Source organism: Coturnix japonica, chromosome 9 (genome assembly GCF_001577835.2).
Source record: "Coturnix japonica isolate 7356 chromosome 9, Coturnix japonica 2.1, whole genome shotgun sequence".
NCBI classification, from domain to species: Eukaryota; Metazoa; Chordata; class Aves; order Galliformes; family Phasianidae; genus Coturnix; species Coturnix japonica.
In genome coordinates this window covers 13,977,545-14,000,869 of record NC_029524.1, presented here as the reverse complement: position 1 = coordinate 14,000,869, position 23,325 = coordinate 13,977,545, and the positions used below count along the sequence as shown (strand labels likewise).

The 23,325-nt window shown below is 58.9% G+C and overlaps 1 protein-coding gene across 1 annotated transcript; it reads left to right on the top strand.

The window, feature by feature from the left end:
* Positions 1 to 633: 633 nt before the first annotated feature.
* On the top strand, positions 634 to 22,648 carry EPHB3 (EPH receptor B3). Its single transcript, XM_032446573.1, has 16 exons — positions 634 to 692; positions 11,123 to 11,187; positions 11,449 to 12,121; positions 17,269 to 17,424; positions 17,511 to 17,846; positions 18,517 to 18,641; positions 18,749 to 18,917; positions 19,012 to 19,117; positions 19,363 to 19,415; positions 19,568 to 19,690; positions 19,772 to 20,019; positions 20,217 to 20,432; positions 20,521 to 20,670; positions 20,760 to 20,953; positions 21,096 to 21,251; positions 21,483 to 22,648. Exons 2-16 carry the CDS (start codon positions 11,131 to 11,133, stop codon positions 21,589 to 21,591), a joined length of 2,871 nt encoding a protein of 956 aa, XP_032302464.1. The 5' UTR covers positions 634 to 692; positions 11,123 to 11,130; the 3' UTR covers positions 21,592 to 22,648.
* Positions 22,649 to 23,325: the final 677 nt, after the last annotated feature.

Genomic DNA, 23,325 nt, shown 5'->3' with positions numbered 1-23,325 from the left:
ATGCTGTAGGACTGCATGGTATTGAGTAGAATAATGGAATGGAGTGGGACTGTAGAAGATGAAGCGGAACGGAATGGGACTGTAGATGGAATGGCATGAGACAAGATGTGCAGGTGGGGATGTGCTGGGTGGCTCAGACCATCCTGTGAGCACACAGCGGGCTCTGCACGCCCCCCCATCACCCCCCAGCCGTGCTGTGGGCCGGGCCCGGCGCTGCGGTTCGTTCCCCTTTAAGGCCCAGTTCCGCGGGTGTCCGCTGGGTGGGGCGCTCTGCCCGCCCCGCTCTTCCCGCTCTCGGGGCGTGGCCTCTCGTCCCGCCCCGCGCAGCTCCCGCCCCTTCCAATTCATCTTTCCGCGGAAGCCCCGCCCCCTCTCCGTACCGCCGTCCAATCAGCGCCGCGCTCTCCGTCGCCAGGGGCGCCGTGTTGTCACGGGGCGGAGCTGATTGGCCGGCGGGTCCCGCCCCTCTCGGCTGAGCGGCGGCGGCGGCGGCGGCGGAGCCAGAGCGCGATCGTGGCGCGGCGGCGAGAAGAGCCGCGCGTGGCGCCGAGCTCGGCACTGCCCGGCGGGGCCGCCCGCACCGCCCCCCGCCATGGCCGCCACCGCCCGCCCGGGGGCCGCCCCGCCGCCGCCGCCGCTGCTTCCCCTCCTGCTGCTCCTGCTGCTGCCCGGCGGCCGCCGCGCCCTCGAGGGTGAGTACCGGCCGGGCGTGCCCGCCGCACCGGGGCCCGGGTGGTGCGGGTGACACGGGTGCCGCGTGCTCCGAGCCGGGACTCGTATCGCCTGCAGCCGGCGCCGTGTGGAGCCGGAGCGCTGTCCGTGCGCGGTGTCCGGCTCCGTCCGTTCCCCGGTGCTTTAACCCCCCCCGGTCCCGGTCTGGTTCCGCTCGTGCCGCAGCCTCGCGGAAGGAGGAGGGATCCCCCCTCGTGCTGCTCCATTCGCTTTTCCTCCTTTCGTTGGCTCGTATCCCGCTCCCCGCGGCTTTGCGGCCCCGCTCCGGGCTGTAGGAACCGGGGCCCGGCTGGGTTTTGTCTCGGTGCGAAGCGTGCGCGATGTCCGGTGAGCGGCCCCGCTGCTCGAGGAGGGGAGGCAGAGGGAAAGCCCCGGTACGGAGCGTTGCTCAGCGCCCCGGGACCGCGCGGCGATCGCTGCCCGGCGGAGGGGCCGCCGCTTTTGTTCGTTCCGAGGCGGTTCTGCTCGTTCCGAAGCTCCGCTGCCCCCGGTGTCGGGTCGGGGCTGCTGGAGCCGGAGCCCGAACCGCTGCGGTTCTGGAAGGAGCATTTCCACCACGTTTGTGCTTTCTACAAAGTTTTGGGGGCGGCTGTTTGTGGCGTTTTCTCTCCTCCTCCCTCTTACCCGGTGCGTTTTTTTGTTGGTTTTTTTTTTTTCCTCCTTCTTTATTTTGGCAGAAGGGTGGGGAAAAAGGAAAAAAAAAAACAACAAAAAATCACATCCTCCTTTGTAGGCTGGAGGAAGGGAGCTGCGATTCGTGGCCTGCTCGGGCTGGGAAGCGAGAGTCGGGGCGAGGAGAAACCAATGTGTGCCCAGCTTGCCTGGAGCATCGCCGTGCCCCCGGCCCCTCCGACCCCATTTCCCATTGGGGCTTTGGGAATTGGGAAGGAAGCAGCGGCGGCACAACGATGTGAGCATCTCCCAGTGCTGTCCGAGCCGCTGGGGCTCAGCCTCTGCCTTGATGCCGGGGGGAGAAGAGCCAGAAAAGGAGGGCGAACAACCGGCTCGTGGGGTCTTCACTGCTTCCCAAGTGTGGAATAGGGTCAGGGAGCAAACACGCTGCCCCAAGAGGTCAGGGCTGGTCCCAGGTGGACGGCTTCAGGGCCTGGCTGGTACTGCACGGCATTTTGGGGGCTGGCCTTGAGTCCCTTGGGACTTCATTTATTTATTTATTTTCCTGTATTTTCCCCCCTCTCCTTTTTGCCGTGATCTGAGCTAGAGGGAAAGTTGCTGCCGTTCCCATCCCCGCTGCTCATCTCGGGGTCAGCCAGCTCCAGCACTTTGGCTGCAGCGGGGCGTTCCCAGCCGCTCACAACACTGCTCACTGATGGACATGGAGCCCTAGAGTGTGCACGTTCGGTCGGATATTTTAGTGCTGACCATAAATCTGGCATGGCAGTAAATCTGCGCTCGCGTCTTCCAGGCTACGGCAGCCCCCAAGTCCTGACTGTCCCCCTCCAAGAGGTGATGGGCTGCTGCCCGGCCAGGAGGGCACGGTCCCAGCGGTACAGGGCTGGATCTGCTCCATCCTCGGGGGCACAGCGTGGCATTGGGTTTCTTTACGAGGCCCCACGGGGGTGGGGGGGAGCTGCACTCGGCAGTGGCTCAGTGAGGGCTTTGTGCTGCTGAGGAGAAAATGGTTTCTCTCCAGATCCCGTAAGTGCGCTGGGTTTGTTTGAAGTCACAATGTGTTTTTCTTCTCTGGTTCAGCAGTCCCCGGGCCGGCTACAGAAGGAATGTTCTGTCCGGGGGCAACAGCGGATCCTTTCTCCCATGCGGGGGTCTGGAGCTGAGGAGTTGTCTCATCAGGGCTGCGGGGCAGTTGAGGCCGTCACCACCCGTTGGGGTTAAAGCCCTGGCAGGAGGGAGCTGGGAGCCTTTGGGGTAGCTCTGCCCATCCCCATTGGGATGTGGGTGGGCTGGGACCACTTTTGGAGGAACGTACCCCTCCTGCGTGAGCCGTCTCCCTGCTCACAGAGCTCCATCTACACTGAAGGGTTTCTGTGTGCCATTCCACCAGCCCCAGCTCTAGCAAAATACCCAAACCAGGAGGATTTATGGGGGTTTTCCTCCTCTGACCCCATCCCCACCTTGCTCCCAGACTGACCACGCGTCGGGAGCTGGAGCCACCAGGTATTTTCTTGGCAGGGACGTTTGCTTTTCCTTTAATTACTTTATCAGTGGGGTGATCCAGGGAAGCTGGCCCCGCTGTTTTATTGATGCTCGGGGTAGGGCTGCAAGAAAAGCAGGTCGCAGGGCTCCGTCACACTTGCTGAATTCATTCAATCCCCCATTCCTCGCAAAAAGCTCTGTTTGTGGAGCCGTGCTCCGAGTCCGGGATGAGAAGGGCTCTCCTTTGTGTCAAGCAGAGCATGCGGCCAGTCGGGAACTCCACAACCCCGCATTGTCTGCAGCTCTGCCATGGGGCAGCACCCGGCTGCACTCCGGGGCTGTGTTCATCCACCCAGGCTTGGCGATGGGGGAATAGCGGCCTCTGGTTTTTAAGGAATGAACCGAAACTCCCTGTTTTGTTGTGATGACTTAGTGCCAGAGATATTCAGGGAAACCAGTCGGTTGCATTTTCTTTCCGTGAGCCGTTTGCTGCTGCCTGCTCCAGGAGCAGGAGAGCTTGGTGTTTAATTAAAACAGCCCCAGCAACCTGAATCACAGACTCGCATGTTTTTAAAATTGTAGCTGTTCCTGTTGTGCTGAGTCAAACTGGTTTGTCGGGATCTGGCGTCTCCGCCTGGGAGCTGTGCTGGGGGAGGGTGCGGGGCTGTGGGGTTGCCAGCCGGGATCCCCCCCTTGGTGCATGGGGAAGCAGTGGGGTGGGTGCTGCGTGGGTCACAGGGACCTGTCCCTGTCCCCCAGGGTTGTGCTGGAGCTGGTGGCTGCCATCACTCCTTGCTTACCCAGCATGGGACCCAGGAGGAGCTGGTGTCACTATGGAGCAGGCGTGTTCCCAAGCTTTGGGAAGAGGGGAGCATCTGTGCAGTGACTCCACCGCGGGGATCAGGCCCTGTGCAGGAGCTGGCTGTGGCCCCGGGGATGGGCTGCCATTTTGGAGGCTTCTTGCAGCAGTGCCGTTCCCACCCTGGCGGGATGGTCCCATTCAAGTTCTCATTTTGCCTTTTGTTGTTGTTGTTTTATGTATATCGCCGTCATTACTGTTGCACAAAATCCAGGCCCAGGCTGGGGCTGGGCTCGCCCCGTGGCAGTGCCAACCCGTCAGGGCTGGTGGCGGGCGTGGGCCATCCTCCCTCATCAACAGAGACCCACAGAGCCCGCCAGCAGGACGGGAGCCATTTTGTAGGCCTCGAGGCCTCGTGCTCCCTCCCTTGGCTTCCAGCATTGCCCACCCTTGGTAGGGCCTTGTGGTGCTGAGCTCAGGGCCTCCATCCCCTTCCCATCCACAGAGCCAAAGGGCCCAGAGCCTGCTTCCCCAGGAGCCTGCTATCCCCTCGGCAAGGCGGGATGGTGCGCGGTTCCGCATGGCTCCGCATGGCCGCCCCTCTGAGGAGGAAGGGGAGCCATCTTGGGAAGAGGCTGGAGCTGCGCGCTGCAGCCCTGCTCCCCGCACGTGCGCCAGCACGTGGCAGCCGGGGGTCCAGGCAGGGGATTTCTGTGGGATTTTTGGTTTATTTTGTATTTTATTTTATTCTTGCATGTCGCTGAGCTCTGTGCGGCCGAGGCCTGGCGTTCCTCACCCTGTTGACAAACACCTGTTTCCCAGCCCCCTCCCCAGGAATGCTGTGGGCATGGGGGCCCTGCAGGGGTTGCGGTGCCTCTGGTGGGGGGGTGCACTGTCCATGCTGTCCCCCCTGTCCCACAGGTCCATCCCATGAGGGATTTCCCCACCCACATCAGCTGTGGGGGGATTTGGGCCTCCCTGTTCCTCTCCGAGGTGGGGCTCAGGGGCCTCCTCAGGACAAAATGTGTTTTGGGGAGGGGATGTGCCCCCCTCCCAGCCCCTCCTCCTCATCCCCGGGGTGCCCAGTGAGGGCTGGGGAGCAGGAGGGACCCCACGGGCCGGGGAGCAGGGAGGGGGCTCGCGGCATGCACGCACACACGGCGTGCGATCCAAGGCCTTTTTTATTAATGAGAAAAATGTGCAGGGTTTGAACGATCGCCAGGAACAGATTTATTCTAGTTCCCCAGAAATTAAACTGAAATGAAGGAGCGAGTCAGCTCGGCCCGGCACCCCCTCCTGACTCTGTGCTTGTTTTAACTCTGGAAGAATCTGACTTCGGGGTGGGGGAGGCGGGGGGGAGGATATTTGGGTTTAAGCAGTTCCAGATGGGCTCGGTGCTCAAGGAAGCGAGCAGAGAGCAGCGTGGAGATTTGGGTAACTGCCCCAGGCAGGAGAGAGGAGGGAAATCTTGGCAGGAACCCTTGCTCCGCGCTGCCTGGATGGGATGCAGCTTGGCAGCCGAGCCGCCCCGTCTGTGGGGCGAACCTTTGTGTGTGCAATGAGTAACCTTTTTTGGGGAGGGGGTGTTTTTTAAATATCATTACTCTTTTCCTGGCCTCTTTCCAGAGGTACAACCTGGAAAAAAAACAGAGCTGGGGGGGGGAAGAGAGAGGTATTTCGGATTGCAGCCTGCTCTAAGAGATAGAGGCAGAAGCACGACAAGGCTGCCCAAACTATGGGATTTTGGAGATCTGCACCAGCCTAGTGGCCCTGTAGGGATAGTGCCCCACAAAGCCATCACCATGCTTCCCTCATCCCAGGGCCTGGAAACACGGGGTGCTTTGCTGCCTACGTCCTGGTTAATGGTATTTGTGCCTTGAACAGGTCTGGCATCTCTGGATCAGATGAGTTATTTCTGTGGCAGTGGAGGGTGGCTGCATGGCTGCTCCTGCTGGGGACAGCGACCTATAAATCTCTCCTACATGCAGGCCCACATGGGTACCACCCAGTGCAACGCTGCTGACTTTGTTCTATGGGAGCTGATGGCAGGGATGTGCCCATCCTGAGCAGGTGCCTGGCATTGGAAGGCTGGCAGGGCCTCTGACAGGGCTTGGGGCTTTTCCATGGGGTCTCTCCGCAGAGGGAAGATGGCTTTTCCCAAAGGAGATGAAAAGCAGCGAGCGCTGGGGCTTGTGCACCATGTGGGCAGGGAAGGCAGCTTGCCCTGGCGAAGCTGACCCTGGCGCGGTGCATCAGGCATTGACATCCGAAATCCCGGTGGTATTAATAGAACAGTAATTGCAGCGCAGGGCTGGACTCGGGCAGCTGGCTCGAGGCCTCCCCCAGCGTCAGCACGGCCGTTCAGCGGGACCAGGGGCTGGCAGCGGGACCTGGCAGAGCACGGGCTGCACGTGTCCAGGGCACAGTGGAGCGCTTGGTGTGTGGCTGTAGGGCAGGGACTGCTGTCCTGCTGCAAAATCCCCGTGCTCCAGGTACTGTGATTTGCAGGGTTCGCACACAGTACATGTGCCACACAGCGCTGCAGCCCAGTTTGGCACGGCTGTGCTTTGCAGAGGCAGAAATCTGCTGTGCGTGGCTCGACCTGCTGCATGGATGCCTGTCCCTCCCCGCATCCCGGGTGCTGCCACTTGATCTGCTTTTCACAGTTGCAGAGCTGGCACCTGTCCCCTCTCACATGCTTCAGTCTGTCTCACGGCCATCAGGAAACAGCTCCTGGCGAGGAGCACGCGGCCGGAAAACCCTCTTCAGGCAGTCAGCGGGTGGGCGCCGGGCAGGGCTGGATGGAGGCAGCCCCTGTGTCCCTTGTGCTCGCAGTCATCCCACTACTGGCTCTGCCCACGGAGTAGGCGCCAGGTATTGGGGTCAGGGCAGGGGGAGACGCAGCTGGATGATGGCTCAGAGCCACGGGGCTGTCTTCCCGGGTGAGTTATTACACCCTGATGCGGGCTGCCCTCACAGGTGTGGGGTTGGGAAATGGAGGGGGAGGATGCATCCTTGCTTGGAGCATCCTTGGGCTCTGCCCGGAGCTGACCGTGGGGCTGGGACCAGGCTGCCCTTCCTCAGTGGGGCACGGACTGCTGCCCGTGTGTGTGTGTGTGTGTGTGGTGTGTACAAAGGGGCCTTAATCTCAGTTGGGGCCTCTGGGCCCTGTCATAATGCAGAAATAATGAGTCTATTATTAAGTGCCCACAGTACTTCTTCACTCCGGTGGCTCGCCTCCAGCAGCAGGCAGAACCTGCCCCACTTGAAGTGGATGTGTCATCATTTGCCTCAGCAAATCCAATCCCCTTTGATGATGGGCCAAACGCCCTTGGCACAAAGGGCCACAGCTGTGATACAGGCCCCACTTTTTTTCTTTCCCCTCCTCTCTTCTCTTTGTTCCAAGCTCGTTGGCTCACCCTGGACCTGGGGTGAGTGCACACTGGTGGGCGTGGGCGGATGCAGCCCTCCATCCCCCCAGCAGTGGGATGGGGCACAGGGAGGGGGTCACTGCAGCACTCCTGGTTCTCTCCGCTGCTGGGAGCAGGCTCAGCGCGAGGCTTGTTCCCAGCGTGGGTGGTGATAGGGAGTGCTCCAGCCCTTCCCTGGGGCTGAGCGAGCTGCCCTGGCCCCAAAGCTGTGGGTGGGACTCTGCACAGAGCTGCGTGTCTGAGACCCCAAGCGTGCAGAGTGGTGGAAAATGGGGGAGCTGGGCTTTTCCTTGTGGGCTGTGTGGTGTCCTGACAGTGCTGCAGGCACCTTCTCCACGTTCCTTGTGCCCAAAGCTTCTGCTATGGGTGCACACAGGGCCGTCCCTTGTCCAGGAGGACAAGGAGAGCTGTGGGGTTGGCTGAAACCTCAAGGTGGGGAGAACAGCATGCCCTGGGAAAGGCATCAAGGGTCTGACCCGATGCCTGGCGCCCTGTGTGGCTCCACTTTTGTGTACACGAAACGCTCGTCAGCGGGAAAAGTGCAACCTCAGGTTCTCTCCCACAGGCAGCTCTTTGTTCCCAGATAAAGGGCCGTGCACCAAAGGCCCTTTGTGCCGCTGCTTAGAACGGTGCTGGGATTAATTGTGCCGATAGGTGCTTGAATGGGGAGTGCACAAGGCCGTCCGCTCCTGCCATCATTATCTCAAAACTGAGGAGGAAATTAAAATGTACGAGAGATGCCCCTTTTGGTGGCTTTTTGACTAGCAGGCAGCAACCAGAGCTGCACGCAGATCCTGCTGTCCCCAGCCAGCACCTCTGCTCCCAGTGCCCTGATGGAGCTGCTGCGGGTGGGATGGGATGGGACGGCTGCTGGGGCTTGGCTCCTGGGTGCGATGGTGCGCGTGGCTCCCAGGGTGTTGCAGAACAGGTTCCCATGTTTGCAGCAGGGCTGCGTGGGTGTCTTTACTAACTTTCCTCCCTTGCCTTCTTCCAGGATGCTCTGGAGCGTGCTGGCTGCCTTCTCCCCGTCGGGGCAAGGAGCTGGCGTCGTACCCTGCTAGCACATCCTGATAAAGGCGGCAGTCCCCACGTTCAAAGGCAAGAGCACTTAAATTGGAGCCGGTTTGTGGAGACGATTGAGTCTTCCCCAGCGGCTTCATCTTGAAAGAATTTTCCCTTCTGGCTCAGGCAGCACTAAGCGCAAAGCCTGCCATCACTGCTGAGCATGTCTGCCGCCGAACAGTGCAAGCTGGGGGCTCTCAGGGCCTCTTCAGGAGAGGCGGAATGTTTCACTGGCCACGGAGCATGCACACAGCATTCCTCAGCCCCTGCTTTGTAATAGGTCCTGGGGTTCAGGTGGGCCCACGCCAGGGCTTCGTGTACCCTGTGAGCTGCTGAGGACCCTGCAAAAGGGATGCGGGGGACGCACAGGAACTAGGGTCTTTGTAGCTTGAGGTGCACAAAGGAGATTTGGCAGGGAGGAGGCAGCCAGCAACATTCCGCCTTAGTGCATGGCCCCATCTGAGAAGTGAGGCTCTTTCCCTGCCCTTGGATCTGTCTCTGCCACAGAAATCCTGCTTTGGTGTGGGGGTGGCTGTGCATTGCTGTGCTTGCCAAATCCTAGCAGGGATTGTGCTCTCCTGAGCTCCTTGGCCTGGCTGGAGGTAAGCAGAGGACAACTCCCCAGCAGTGATAAAGCGGGCCTGGGGGAGACTAACCGAAGCTACAGAAACTGGGAGCCAATTTCCCATTGACTAATGGAACCAGGCACTCCTCAGCATGCGGGATTTGGAAGGCTTTGACTCACAGCTTACTGCACCTTGATGCCATTCACATCTCTCCAAAGCACCTGCAGACCTGGGCTGAGTGAGGAGCGCCCCAGCACTGTGCCAGCATGGTGCCCAAATCTACCCGGATACTCCAACCTTGTGTGCCAGTGTGTGCCCACTTGGTGAGGGATGGATGCTCAGCACACCCAGTACTTGGTGCAGAGAGGCAGCCAATTTGGTGCTGCTGTGCAGAGAAATCATTGCAGCAGCTTTAAGGGCACAGCGTAGCTCTGGCTGGGCTCAGTGTGCAGCCCTGGGATCATCCACTGCAATCTTCATGTGCTGTACGGCTGCATGGAGAGGCCAGGGGGGGCTGCTGACCCTGGCCAGACCCACGGCTGCAGGAAACCCTGCTGCCCTCTGTGCTCGGCCCTGTTTCCTTTAGTTGTATCGCCCAGTTGTTTTATTCCTATTATTTTCCCTCCCTGTTCTCACCGTGTGGTTTATGTGGCTCTCGTGCCAGCAGGGCCGGCTCAGCCCTGTTGTTTTCTTTCCCCTCCTTGCTGTTTGGAGGGCAGATGCTGCCAAATGAGGATACGGCGTGTCCCAGCCACACAGGGAAGAGCAGTGCCGGAGGGGACCTTTGGTGCCATGGGGTGTGGAGGCTGTGCAGGGGTTTCCCTCACACCGTGGGTAAATTTCAGAACCAGGGTGCTCGTGGGACCCCTGTGCCATGTCCCCATCCCATCCTGGAGCCTTTGGCTGGATGCATCCTGCACCCCATTACAGCCTGGGTCTCCTCTATGGGACTTGGCAGCCCTACGCTGTCAGCACGCGCTTGGCTCTGCTCCGCTGCCAGCACTGCGTTCCCGGCCCCCACAGCACTGCTGTGCCCTTATTAGGACAGCTGGCTCCCAGGGCCGGCCCTGGGATCACTGCGGGTGGCTCTGCTCCCCATCCCCAGTGCAGCACAGGGGCTCCAGGGTGCCTGGGATGGGATGTCTCATCCTTCACTCTGAGCGTGCTGCCCTGCCCCGCTGCCTTGGGGCTGTGTGCTGGCTGCGGGCATGGCTGTGGATGCCACACTGTATTGCTGGCTGCTGCCCCCAGGGTGGGACGCAGGAGGAAGGAATCCTCCAGCCAGGATTCATCCCCATAATGTGTGAACACTTCCTTCCTCCTCCATGCTTCCTCCTCAGCTAGGTCAGCCAGTGCTTTTCCTGAAGTGGAAGAGAAGGTGCGATTGCCTCTTGCTTGTAGGGCGAAGTCACCATGCTTGGGATGAGCGCACTCTGAGCAAGCGATGGATGACTCTATGCCCTTCATCTCTATGAGGGATGGACAGATGTCCCCCAGGGAGCTGTGCAGAGAGCAGCAGGGGTCATGCCTGCAGCTGGATGTGGGAAACATTCTTCAGGGCTGCTGGCAGGAACCTGTGAGTGCGCTGGGTTGTGTTATCCAGCTCCAGGATTTTACTTTGTGCTTGCAGCCCTTTGCCCTCCCAGCTCCCATGGGCAGGAGGAACCCAAGCCTCCAGCATCCTATCACTATCCCAGCCCAGATGCGGTGGGACATGGAGGGAGTAGCATCATTCCCGGTCGTTGCATTTCTCTCCCAGTTTCTGTGTGCAGCATTGCTCACTCGGAGCTGCAGCTCTGCCTGGGATTAGCGACAGCTGCCTGCAATTGCAGCTCTTCCCAGACAAGCGTCTCGCTCCCCCAAGGCTGGGGCTGGGGCTGTTTGGGGAATGCTGTCGGGGTGGTTTGTCTTGTAGTCTGCTCCAGGAATGTTGGCCAGACGGTCAAATTCTTCTCCCCTCTTGTAAAATGAGTGATGTGGGGCGTCTCTGGGAGAGCAGCCTGCCAGTCCCTCCTCCTCTGGATAAACCTGCCTGGCCCGCACCACCCTGCCATGGGAACAGGCCCTTTCAACCCCAGCCACAGTAAATACATGCCCTGCCAAAGCACAGGGGGAGGCGCGCAGGGGGCCGGGAGGTGGGGGGCTGGTGGCCGGGCTGGGGGTGGCAACGCGTCCCTATGCCACCTGGCCGGCTGCTCCGCAGGGACGCCTCGCTCTTCCTGTTCTGACAGCAGAGCAGAAATCTGGAGTCTGTCTGCGCCGCTCCCCCTCCTCCCACCACGTCTCACCCCCCAAGTTGCTGTTTTCCACAGAAATGTCAGCCTAAGCTCTTTTCTCCCCCACTCCTCCTGTTTTTTTCCCTTGAATCTTGGCCTTCATCTCCAATTACTTTTCTCCTTCCTCCCTCTCTCTCTCTCTAGAGACCCTGATGGACACGAAGTGGGTGACCTCGGAGCTGGCATGGACAACCCATCCAGAGACAGGGGTAAGTTTGAAGCCAGTTCCGTCCCCAACTATGGAACTTGGAGTCAGGGTCCCTTGCTCACACTTTCCCTTGCCCTCCCCTTGCTCCCATGCTTTCTAAATCCTATAGCTCCATGCTGACTCCCAGCCGGTGGAGCCCTGGTCCCTTGGTCGCAATGAGGGTCCCTTGGTCACCTTGTAGGGCTGGGGCTGGCAGACGTGCTCCCCATTATCTGCTGCCCTACCCAGTGCCAGTGTCTGATGCCCTGCTTCTCTCTTGCAGTGGGAAGAGGTCAGTGGTTACGACGAGAACATGAACCCCATCCGCACGTACCAGGTGTGCAACGTCATGGAGCCCAACCAGAACAACTGGCTTCGTACCAAGTTTATCCAGCGCCAGGATGTCCAGCGTGTCTATGTGGAGCTGAAATTCACCGTACGGGACTGCAACAGCATCCCCAACATCCCTGGTTCCTGCAAAGAGACCTTCAACCTCTTCTATTATGAGTCGGATACGGATTCTGCCTCTGCCAATAGCCCTTTCTGGATGGAGAACCCCTATATCAAAGTGGATACAATTGCTCCAGATGAGAGCTTCTCCAAACTGGAGTCTGGCCGTGTGAACACCAAGGTGCGCAGCTTTGGGCCACTCTCCAAGAATGGCTTTTACCTGGCTTTCCAGGATCTGGGGGCCTGCATGTCCCTCATCTCCGTCCGGGCTTTCTACAAGAAATGTTCCAACACCATCGCTGGCTTTGCTATCTTCCCTGAGACCCTGACGGGGGCTGAGCCCACGTCGCTGGTGACTGCACGGGGCACCTGCATCCCCAATGCCGAGGAGGTGTCTGTGCCCCTGAAGCTGTATTGCAACGGTGACGGCGAGTGGATGGTGCCTGTGGGAGCGTGCACGTGCGCAGCTGGGTACGAGCCAGCCATGAAGGACACCCAGTGCCAAGGTAAGGGCTTGGTGCGGTCTCTCTTGGCTTATCCATTGCACTGCACATGCGTGCTCATGCAGAGGAGGTGTTGAGCTAGGTCTCATTTTGGAGGCTGGGGAGCCTAGATGGCTCCGTAAGGATGGAGCATTTGTGCTGTCTCAGGACTGGTCTGTGCTTCTGATGACTGGGAGCTTTAAAGCTTTGGTGGTCCATACCAGCATAGCTTACCAGTGCCAAGTTGAGGAGCATCCACAAAGTGCTGAGACATGGGATGTGTCTGCATGGCGCAGTCTGCAGCGCCGTGTGGCTCAGGGGATGTAGCAAGCCCTCATGTGTTTCCAATACTTTCCTCTCGCACCGGCTGCTGTGACCAATGTCTCTGCCCTCCCTCCTGCAGTGTGTAAAGGTGCAGGTGGTCGGGGCAAGCCCCTGCTCCCAGTGAGCAAGATTTCACACTGCCTGTGCAGAGGCATTCAGAATGCTGGCAGTGAGCGGGGCCCCACTGAGCTGGCTGTGGGAGGCCCCCTGCCAGAGCTGCAGGCTTACAGTGAGCCTTCCTTCCTTGGAGGGAAGGAGAAAGCATCCCGCCTGCAGATGAGTGGCACTGGAGGGTTGGTGTTGTTGTTTCACCCCAGGCAGGGAATGCTGATTTGGAAAGATCAGTGTGGATGGGTGTAATGCTTGCTTTTTGGGGTTATTATGCCTTAGGGAGCTGCCTCCAGCACTGAGGACCCTGCCCTGGGGTAGTTCCCCAGTGTTCCCCTTGGATGGAGGCACGGACAACAGGGCGCCAGGGCTGGTTGCCTCGTGCTCACAAATGACGGGCTGCTTGGCACTAAGCCTTTGCTCTTGGCAGGGGTGGTGGGATTTGGGATGTATATGTGACCGTAGCGACTGCTTGCAGGGAGCTCAGCCTCTGAGTACTGTTGGTCTGGGAGCAGACAGCCACCAGTAGCAGGCACCCACTGTTTGGTTTGTTCTGTGGTCCCTGCTCCTGGGGAGATGGCTCCATGTTGCTTGAGTTGGGAGATCCTACAGCCCCTATAGGGTGTTTGCTGTTCCTCAGTGATGAGAGGGGCGTGGGGTACCACTTCACGCCAGCCCTCGTGGCTCCCCATTTGGAAGAGGTATCAGAGGCAGTGCTACATACAGCATCCTCCCCAGGGAGAGGCAGGGAGAGGAGCTTCATCCTTCCCCCATCCTCCAGCCCATGGGCAGCACTTTTGGGTTCTCCTCACACAGGGAAGCTGCAGGCATGACCCCATCCAGCGCCCATCCCCTGCCCTTCACTGGGTGGAAATGGCATACACACGTTTCTCTGGGAAACTCGCACCACGTTCATACGATCACATTTTCCACCATATGACCGTGTGTTTTAAGTGGAAACAGCTGAGGAAGGGCTCGCATAACCCAGCTCCATTTTCTGCTCTTTGTTGGCTGCTTCATAGATGCGTTTCAGCCTTTATTCCCCCGTTTTGCTCATAGCTCACCCTGGCAATACCCCTGCAGATAGCTGGTGTATGGAGAGTGCGGGACAGAGCCCCCCATGCCGTATTGTACCATGTCCCAGCATCGCTGCTGGGATTGCGGAGCTCAGAGTGCCACGAGGTGCCAGATGGCATTTTAATAAATAACAATACTGCGTTAGCACTTAGATGGGATAAGCCCTCTTGTAAATCTCTCCCGTTCCCTAGCCTTTCCATGGCCTTTGAAGCTCTCCTCCTCCTCCTCTTTATCTGCATCCAGCGCTGGGATTAGGGTCCTTATTCAGACCTGTGACAATACGCCTTGGATCTCGGTCCCAAGGGATGAGCCTGGCTGAAGGCAGCTCCTTGGGCACGCTTTGTCATGCGAGCTGTGAGAATGGGATCTGCCGCCCTGCTTGGGAGTTGCCACAGCATTGATTTGGCATCTCATTCTCAGCCTCATTATCTTTATTTAATTAGCACACGGCCCTTCTGGGGGTTGTGCCGCTTCCCACACGCTCCATGCAGAGATGTGCGGAGGCAGCACTCACAGGAGCGGAGCCCATGGCCGGGCTGGCACCATGGGGACGTGTGCCCTCATCCCCCCTCACTCTGCAGTACCTCCACATCACTTTGCACGTGGTGCCCACAGGCCGGCAATAGGATTTCCCATGGAGCAGTCAGATTCCAGTGCTTCATGAGAGTGCTGCCAGCAGAGCTCCAGCCCTTTCCTTCCAACCCCCTCCTGCCATACAGGGTGTGCACGGCGGTGCTGCTGCCTATTTGGGTGCTGTCAGCAGGTGATAGCAGGTCAGGCCGCGGCCAAAGTGTGGGGTTTGTCAAAATGCGTTTTCCTCGCGATCGGTGACTAATGGGAACATCACCACGAATTAAAGGAAAAAAAAAAAACACAACAGAAAACGCCAAGCCAGCATTGCACTCACCAACTGTTTGCAGCTTTGCATTGCAACACGGGGTTGCTGCATGAAAACCAGGAAGTGAAACTGCCTTCTATTAATTGGCCGGGATTACAGATCAAAGGCAGTGCAGGCAGAGCAGCGCTGGCCTGCGGAGCTGGGCAGCCCCACAATGGGCTGCTTGTACCACAGCACGGAGATCTGCTGTCCTGCCCATGACCTGCTGTGGCTCCGGGGGCACTTTGCTCATTGAAAATTCCTCCAACAAAAAAACAAACCCACACAAAATATCGTTTTCCCACCTCTTCCTCAGATGCCACCGCTCAAACCCCAATGGAGTCTTCCCTTCCTCTGCCCTTCAACTTTATTCCATTCATTTCTGGGCTGCACAGGTGTAAAATATTTCTACCTGAAGGGTGTTTTAAAAGAAAAATCAAGTGCCTTTTAAGAGAGACTTGAAACAAGAGCCGCTGCCTCGCCAGGGGCTGGGCTGCTTACAGGAGAGTGAAGGCAGTGATGAGCATAGGCCCATGCAGCGCACACGGTCTTGGGCAGAGCTGGTAGCTGTCTGTAGTGGAAGGACGGGGCTGCTGGGCAGAGGGATGCGAGCGGTGTCGTTCATCTGCACACTGCTTTGGTCCTACAGGGAGGGAAATAGCCGGGATGGGAAAGCAGCTGAGGGGTTAAGTTGGGGCAAATCGGAGCTGCTCCATGGGAGGGGACCATAGGTTTCAGGGGATGCTCAGTGTGTGGTTCCCCCATTCCATGCAGTCATCACTGGGGTGAGTCACCATGCTCTCGATGGTAGTTTTGTTTCGGTGTTTTTCGGCTCCCTCCCTTGGATTTTGCTCACGGGGTGGGGACAATACGGGGGAAGAGTGCAGGAGCAGTAGTGCAGGATCCAACTGTGGGGCCGATGTGCACCAGGAGGAGCAACCCTCCTTACAGTTACCCCACATTGCTGGGCTGCAGCTCCCTCCTGCCATCCAACAGCCCCTCTGCAGAGCTCTGCTCGCTTCCCTGACCTGTTATCCCATGGCTGTCAGCAGCTGTCATGTTCTCCCCGGAGGTGACTGCAGCCCAGCGCCGGGAGATGTGATCTGTGTGCAGAGGTTGGGGGCTGCTATTTGATTTGAGGATGCTTCGGCAGGAAAAAAAGGGCAGATGCAGAGCTGCGGGTGGAAGTGAGGAGCTCAGCGTAGCGGCGTTGTGCAGGAGGAGATGACACAGATCCACGGGGACCTGGGATCAGCTTTCAGCTCAGTTACGGCTTCAAATGTGGCTGAGAGCTGTCACGCTGCCACCGAGGTCCTTATGCTCTGATTTATTAAACAGAGTTGGATGCTCTGGCACAGTGGTGCAGCTGGGCCTCGCCTCTCAGCCTGCTTTTCCCCTTCCCAAATGGGTGGCAGCAAGGCTTGCACTGCAAAGAGGAGGAGGAGGAGGCAAGGAGGAAGGACTCTGAGAGGAGAGGGGTGACTGTGGGCTCACCAGCCCAGGCTGTGTGCTGCTGCTCTCCCAGCCCATGCTGGGCCTTTTCTGCTCCACGCAAGCACTGCTCCAGTTTCACCCCTCTATTATTTCAGGGGGGTTTGTCCCCGACAGATCCGGGCTCTTGTCCATAACCAAAGCATGTTTGGCAGCTCTTGGAGCCCAGAGTGTTCCTGTCCAAGAGGTTTCAGTCATCTCTCATTCCTCAGCAATCTGGTTCCTGATGTGTGAAGCTGCATCCACCCAGTTTTAACTGCCTGCAACTGAGGCTGGGCTGGGCCTCTGCGTGCCGGGGCTGCTCCAGCACCTTGGGCTGGTCCCTCCATATCTCAGGGGGATGGAGCACTGCCTTCATCCCTTTCTTCAGGATGATTCCTTTAGAGCTGCACAGAATGGGCTAAACTTGAGTTTCTAAAGGATATATGCAGAAGTCTAAAGGGTAGTTCAGGTCAGTGAGCCTGACTGTGGGGCCCATCCTGTTCACTCTGAGGGACTCTGGCCATGGAGTTAGGGTGGCTGCGGTCCCTGCAGTGCTTGGGTGCAGTGACCCACAGCACCCTGGTGCCGGAGAGCTTCCATGCAGGGTGTCAGGAGATGGCTCATAGCAGGAAACTTCCGCTCGCCGCAGCCCTATGAAGCAAGTTGAAGCTCCTTGTGTTTAGGGTGATGTCATCGGGAAGGCACGGGGCAAGAGTTTCCACTTCAGGGACTGCAAGGATGGCCGCATGCCCCAGGGCCAGGCAGATAGAGCTGTGGGGGTCTTGCTGATGTGGGGATGGGGCAGGAGATGTTGTGGGCCCCATGCTGGGAGGATTCCACACCCCGATTATCACAGGCCTGCACTAAATGAGGCTATGTGAAGGCACAGGGTGGTTTCCCAATGCCATTCTGCTCCTAGGCCTGAGTGCTGTTAATCCCTTCACGTGCCCCTCGTTAGGGCTGAGCGCCTGCGGTGCGAGCGGGGCCAGCTCCAGGGCTCTTCCAGTGTGCATCGGAAGCAGGGGCAGGAATGTTGTAGTCTGGCTCAGCACACAGCGCTGGAGCCAGCTCGGAGGTGCCGCCGCCATGGGCTGAGAAGTGGTTCAAGTGGCCGGGGTGGGAGATTTGGGGTGGGGTGGGCACTTCAGGGTGACAGGGGCCTCCCATAGGGAATGCCAGGCTGGGCTGAGCACATCCTCCCTGGACGTGTGCCTCCAGGAATGGAGTGTGGGGCTGGGTGTGGGCAGGGGGGAGCAGATGGATCATTGCTGTGTGCCCTTCACGAATGTGGCTTCATTTTCCCTTCCTCCAGCGTGTGGCCCGGGAATGTTCAAATCCAAGCAGGGCGAGGGCCCCTGCTCCCCCTGCCCTCCCAACAGCCGCACCACTGCAGGAGCAGCCACAGTCTGTATATGTCGCAGCGGCTTCTTCCGAGCAGACACAGACCCCGCAGACAGTGCCTGCACCAGTGAGTGCCCTGCGGGTGGGATGGGAGCTGGGGGTGGGAGGGACGCATGGGGCAGCCATCCCTGACATCCCCCCGTGCCTCTCCAGGTGTGCCCTCAGCCCCACGCAGCGTCATCTCCAACGTGAATGAGACGTCGTTGGTGCTGGAGTGGAGTGAGCCACAGGACGCGGGCGGGCGGGATGACCTGCTCTACAACGTCATCTGCAAGAAGTGCAGCGTGGAGAGGCGGCTGTGCACGCGCTGCGACGACAACGTGGAGTTCGTGCCGCGCCAGCTGGGCCTCACCGAGCGACGCATCTACATCAGCAACCTGATGGCCCACACCCAGTACACCTTCGAGATCCAGGCGGTGAATGGTATCTCCAGCAAGAGCCCCTACCCTCCCCATTTTGCCTCCGTCAACATCACAACCAACCAGGCAGGTCAGTGCCACCCTGCACCACTGTCTCTAATCCCCTGGGTGAATTCTCCTCTCTGTTTAAACACACATCCCTGGGAAGCATGCAGTCTGAATGCATGCAGGCAGGGAAGGGCAGGCTTGGCAGATGCTCTGGCGAGCTCCTAGACCCACCCCAGAGAGATGCTGTGCCTGCTGCGAAGGGAGGAAGAAGGCGAGATTTCTCCCCCCTGGGCCTGGGAAGGCTCAGCACCAGCCCAAACCTTCTCAGCCAGCAGAGTGCTGCGCTGTTCTCTCCTTCCTTCCTACCTGGCCCAACTCCAGTGTGCTGGTAATCTCCAGCCACCACACTGATCTGACTTCACAGGTCTCACGGGTGGGGTGGAGTGAGGAGCTCCCTGTGAGGGGAGGAGCAAAGGGAGTTCTGCTTTGGTCTGCAGGGTCCTTCCTTGGACCAGTTTGCAGCTGTGCACAGGATGAAGTGTCAGCTCAGAGCAATTATTTGGTCCCTTGTCATCTTGGCTGCAAGGCTGCCAGAGGCAGTCCCAAAACTTTTCAGCCTTTTCACTGGGGTTCTCTGAGCAGGTCCTGGGTTCCTCCAGGGTCCCCCCAAGGATCTCAGGGGACACACTGTGCACAGCCTGGCTGGGTGGCAGTGCTGGCACAGCCAAATTTCCCTTCTTTCCCTCTCCCAGCCCCGTCTGCTGTGCCCACCATGCACCTGCACAGCAGCACTGGGAACAGCATGACTCTGTCGTGGACTCCCCCGGAGAGGCCCAATGGCATCATTCTCGACTATGAAATCAAGTATTCTGAGAAGGTAAAGCAGAGAATCCCTTCCCTAACCCTGGCCTTTCTGGCTGGCCATCAGCCCCACAGTGACAGGGGACATGTCACAGAGGTGACACCTGCATATCTCCCTTACAGCAAGGCCAGGGCGATGGCATTGCCAACACTGTCACCAGCCAGAAGAACTCAGTGCGGCTGGACGGGCTGAAGGCCAATGCCCGCTACATGGTGCAGGTCCGAGCGCGCACAGTGGCTGGATATGGCCGCTACAGCCTCCCCACTGAGTTCCAGACAACTGCAGAGGATGGTAGGTACCAGGACAGGACTGCCTCCATCCCCCAGCCCTCCTACACATGCCTCCTCCCCAGCCTGACTTTGATTCCTTCTTCTCCCTGTGCCAGGCTCCACTGGCAAGACTTTCCAGGAGCTGCCTCTCATCGTGGGTTCAGCTACCGCGGGGCTGCTGTTCGTCATCGTGGTGGTCATCATCGCTATCGTCTGCTTCAGGTAGTGGCTTTGCAGGGTGTGGTGGCTTGGAGCAAGGTGGGGGTTGCTTATGCCTGTGGGCAGAGTTCCAGCAGCTCCGGTCTGAGAGCACAGGGCTGGACCTGCTGCACTGGGGTCCTGCTGCTGGAGGAGGAACTCTCTGGCTTTGTCCGCCTGTGCTGGGATTTGGAAGCTGGCAGTGAATGTCTTTGCCCCATCAGGAAAGGGATGGTTACTGAACAACTCCTCTCGTCTCCTTTGGGCAGGAAGCAGCGCAACAGCACAGATCCCGAGTACACAGAGAAGCTGCAGCAATATGGTGAGTGTGAGGCCAGCACATGTGCTTTCTCCTGAGTCCTACCCCACACGCAAGCGAAGGTGCAGCCTTTGCTACTTGAGGACCATGCCAGGCTGGTGTGGCATGCCGTCCATGTTGTATCCCCGCTGGTGATGATTCCTCTGCCCTTGCAGTCACTCCTGGGATGAAGATTTACATCGATCCGTTCACCTATGAGGACCCCAATGAAGCTGTCCGGGAATTTGCCAAGGAGATTGATGTCTCCTTCGTCAAAATTGAGGAGGTCATTGGAGCAGGCAAGTCCCAGGGTTGGGCACAGTGACTGCTGAGAACACAGCTTGTCCCCAGCTGCCAGCTCACCCCCTTCTCACCCACAGGGGAGTTTGGTGAGGTGTGCAGCGGGCGCCTGAAGCTGCCTGGCAAAAGAGAGATCTTTGTGGCCATCAAGACTCTGAAGGCTGGTTACACTGAGAAGCAGCGGCGGGACTTCCTGAGCGAAGCCAGCATCATGGGACAGTTTGACCACCCCAACGTCATCCACCTGGAGGGGGTGGTGACCAAGAGCCGCCCAGTCATGATTATCACAGAGTTCATGGAGAATGGCGCTCTGGACTCTTTCCTCCGGGTAAGCAACAAGGCCCACCCTGATCTTCTCCATCCCTCTGTGTGGTCACACTGACACCCCCAGGGCTAAACTGTGCAGAGACACCTCTGGGTGCCTATTCTGGAATAGCCCTAGGGAGGAAGGGTGGTGGTAGCACAGAGAGATCCCTCCCCAGTCCATACAGGGTGTTAAAACCCTTCTGATCTCTCCCCTGGCAGCTGAATGATGGGCAGTTCACAGCCATCCAGCTGGTGGGCATGTTGCGGGGGATCGCTGCTGGCATGAAGTACCTGTCAGAGATGAACTACGTGCACCGGGACCTGGCTGCCCGCAACATCCTGGTCAACAGCAACCTGGTCTGCAAAGTGTCTGACTTTGGCCTCTCCCGCTTTTTGGAGGATGATCCAGCCGACCCCACCTACACCAGCTCCCTGGTACAGGACACTCATGGGAATCTGCAGAGCTGGGGACAGGAGGACAGAGCAGGCGTGTGCTTAATAACAGAGCTTTGTATCCCTGCAGGGTGGCAAGATCCCCATCCGGTGGACAGCTCCAGAGGCCATCGCCTACCGCAAATTCACATCAGCCAGTGATGTGTGGAGCTATGGCATCGTCATGTGGGAAGTGATGTCCTATGGAGAGCGACCTTACTGGGACATGTCCAACCAGGATGTAAGTGCTCACCCAAGAGTGAGGAACTTGGGGTCACCAGTGGGGACCCAGCACACTCACAGCCTGCTTCTGTGCACCTCTCTACACAGGTGATCAATGCAGTGGAGCAGGATTACCGCCTGCCACCCCCCATGGACTGCCCCACAGCCCTGCACCAGCTGATGCTGGACTGCTGGGTGCGGGACCGCAACTTGCGGCCCAAGTTTGCACAGATCGTCAACACGCTGGACAAGCTGATCCGCAATGCTGCCAGCCTGAAGGTCATCGCCAGCGTCCAGTCCGGGTCAGTGGCATCCACAGTCCGTGGGAGCACAGAGGCATTTAGGGCTGGAGTCACAAGATAGCAGGGATAAGGCATCTCCCTGCTTCCATGTGCACCTCTGCACCCCCTGCTCCCCGTGACCTGTGGCTCTCTTGCCTTGCAGTGTCTCCCAGCCGCTCCTGGACCGCACTGTGCCCGATTACACCACCTTCACCACTGTGGGAGACTGGCTGGATGCCATCAAAATGGGACGGTACAAGGAGAACTTTGTCAACGCCGGCTTCGCCTCCTTTGATCTGGTGGCGCAAATGACAGCAGAGTGAGTCCCTGCTTGTAGGACTGGGGCGAATGGTCTTGGGTGGTTTGTGTGGGGTTGTCCCATGAGGTTAAGATCTGGGAGCGAGCATCTGGTGGTAAAGGTGGTGTGAGAGGGATGCCAGACTGCTGCAGTGAAGATGGGATCACTTGGTGGCAGCTAGATGGGGCAGGGCCATGTGCCAGTTGGTACTGGGGTGGGCAGATCACCAAATCCATCTCCTTCTCCTTGCAGGGACCTGTTGAGGATAGGAGTAACGCTGGCTGGGCACCAGAAGAAGATCCTGAACAGCATCCAGTCCATGCGCGTGCAGATGAACCAGACGCTGCCGGTTCAGGTTTGACCGCAGGGGACTCTGCATTGGAACGGACTGAGGGAACCTGCCAACCAGGTTCTGTTTGCGGTGCAGCCCGGCTTCCCGATTTCCCCTTCCCGTGGCGCTCCTCTGCCTCGGACGCTCGCCGGGGACAGGCTGGGCCGGGCCACCCTTCCCTGGATCTGAGGCACTCGTGCCAAGAGGGAGCCCGGCTTTTCGTCCCGTGTCCCGCTGCGGCGAGGCAGTGACGCAGTCTTCATATTGAAGATGGATTATGGGACGGAGATGGCACATCCCGCTTCCCGCCCTGTCTCAGTGCTCATCAGTTTGAAGAGATGTTCTGCTTCTTGGATTTCTTTACACCCCGGTTTTCCCCCTCGAGTCTTCACTTCCCCCTACCCCTGAGGCCACAGACTGTTGACCCGTCCGCTGAGTCCGTCAGACACTCCGAAGCCTTCCCCAAGCCCGGTCCCTGCATGGAGACGACGCCAGGGACAGGGCTACGGCCCCAGACAATCACTCCACCCCTCCGCACGAGGGTCCTCACTGGGACGTGTCTGAAGGGGAAAGGCTCTGCTCCCTTTTTGGCTTTGCACGCCAGAACCCGAACCCCGTGAGATTTACTATGCAGGGAGTTAGGCAAAAAAATAATAATAATAATAATAGAGAGAGATATATTAAAAAGAAAAAAAAAAGAAAAAAAAAAAAAGAGGGTGCAGAAAGGGGACCCTCTTGGTTCTCGTGGCCAGCTCTGGACTGCAGAGTGAGGCCGTCAGCACGTTTGCACAGGGACCCTCCAGCCCCCGAAGCGGGGCCAGGTGTGGGGCCGGGGCCACACGGAGGCCTGGCCTCCCCCAGCCTCCTGTTTTATGCAGAAGGAGCGGGTGCCGCTCCTGCCACACGCTGTGATTGCTGCCAAAAGACTCACTCACCTTCCTCTGACTTCACTGCAGCCCGCTTCCTCTGTGCTGAGGGCAAGACTCCCAGCGTGCGTGAGTGTGCGTGAGTGTGTGCGTGCGTGCGTGAGTGCTGGCCGGCAGGACTGTGTGAGGCAATGGGCAGAATAAAGGCAATAAGAATTTTATCAGCGTTTCCTTTGCTCGATCGCTCTCGCTGCACCGGCGCGGGGCTGCTGCCTCCATCACTGCCCATGGCCGTGGGTCCCCATCCCTGTGTGCCCGTAACCCCTGCTGTAACACTGACACTCCCGCAGGGTCCCTATAGGTGCCCGTAGGCACCGATGTGTGCCAGCAGGGAGGTGCCAAGCAGATGGGTGCCAGCCTGTGGTGCTCTCAGGGTTGGAGGGGATGGGTCTCAGGGCACAGCCAGCCCCAGAACTCCATCTGGAGCTGCTGATAGTGCTTTTCCCATTCTCTCCTTGTGTTGAGCCTGACCTGTGGGACCGCAGCCCCATGAGTGCAAACTGAGCGAGGCCAGCCCCGACCCACAGCACATGGGGAGCGCAGCACGCAGCCTGCTTTTCCCACTGCACATGGGAGTGTTGCAACTGCCTCCGTGAGTCACAGATGCCAAACGGGAGCTGCTGAGCTGGGTGCAAACTCACCTGCTGCTGCAAAGTGCACGGCAAGGGAAGGATCCGGGGCTGCTGACATATGGTCCCTGTGCCCTCTGCCCCTCGAGCATCCTTCCCCAGGGCTCTGATCCTGCCCTGTATGCCAGACCCCTCTTGCTCCACACGCAGTGCAGTGGGCTGAGGATGAGGAGGTGCTCCCCATGGGGTGCCCCCCTCCCTGCCAGGCG

Bases quoted from the DNA above. Each gene is read 5' to 3' on its own strand.
- EPHB3 (XM_032446573.1), top strand. From the start codon at position 11,131: ATGGACACGAAGTGGGTGACCTCGGAGCTGGCATGGACAACCCATCCA. The intron at 20,020-20,216 runs GTAAGCAACAAG...CTCCCCTGGCAG, and splicing joins CTCTGGACTCTTTCCTCCGG to CTGAATGATGGGCAGTTCAC. The intron at 21,252-21,482 runs GTGAGTCCCTGC...TTCTCCTTGCAG, and splicing joins GTGGCGCAAATGACAGCAGA to GGACCTGTTGAGGATAGGAG.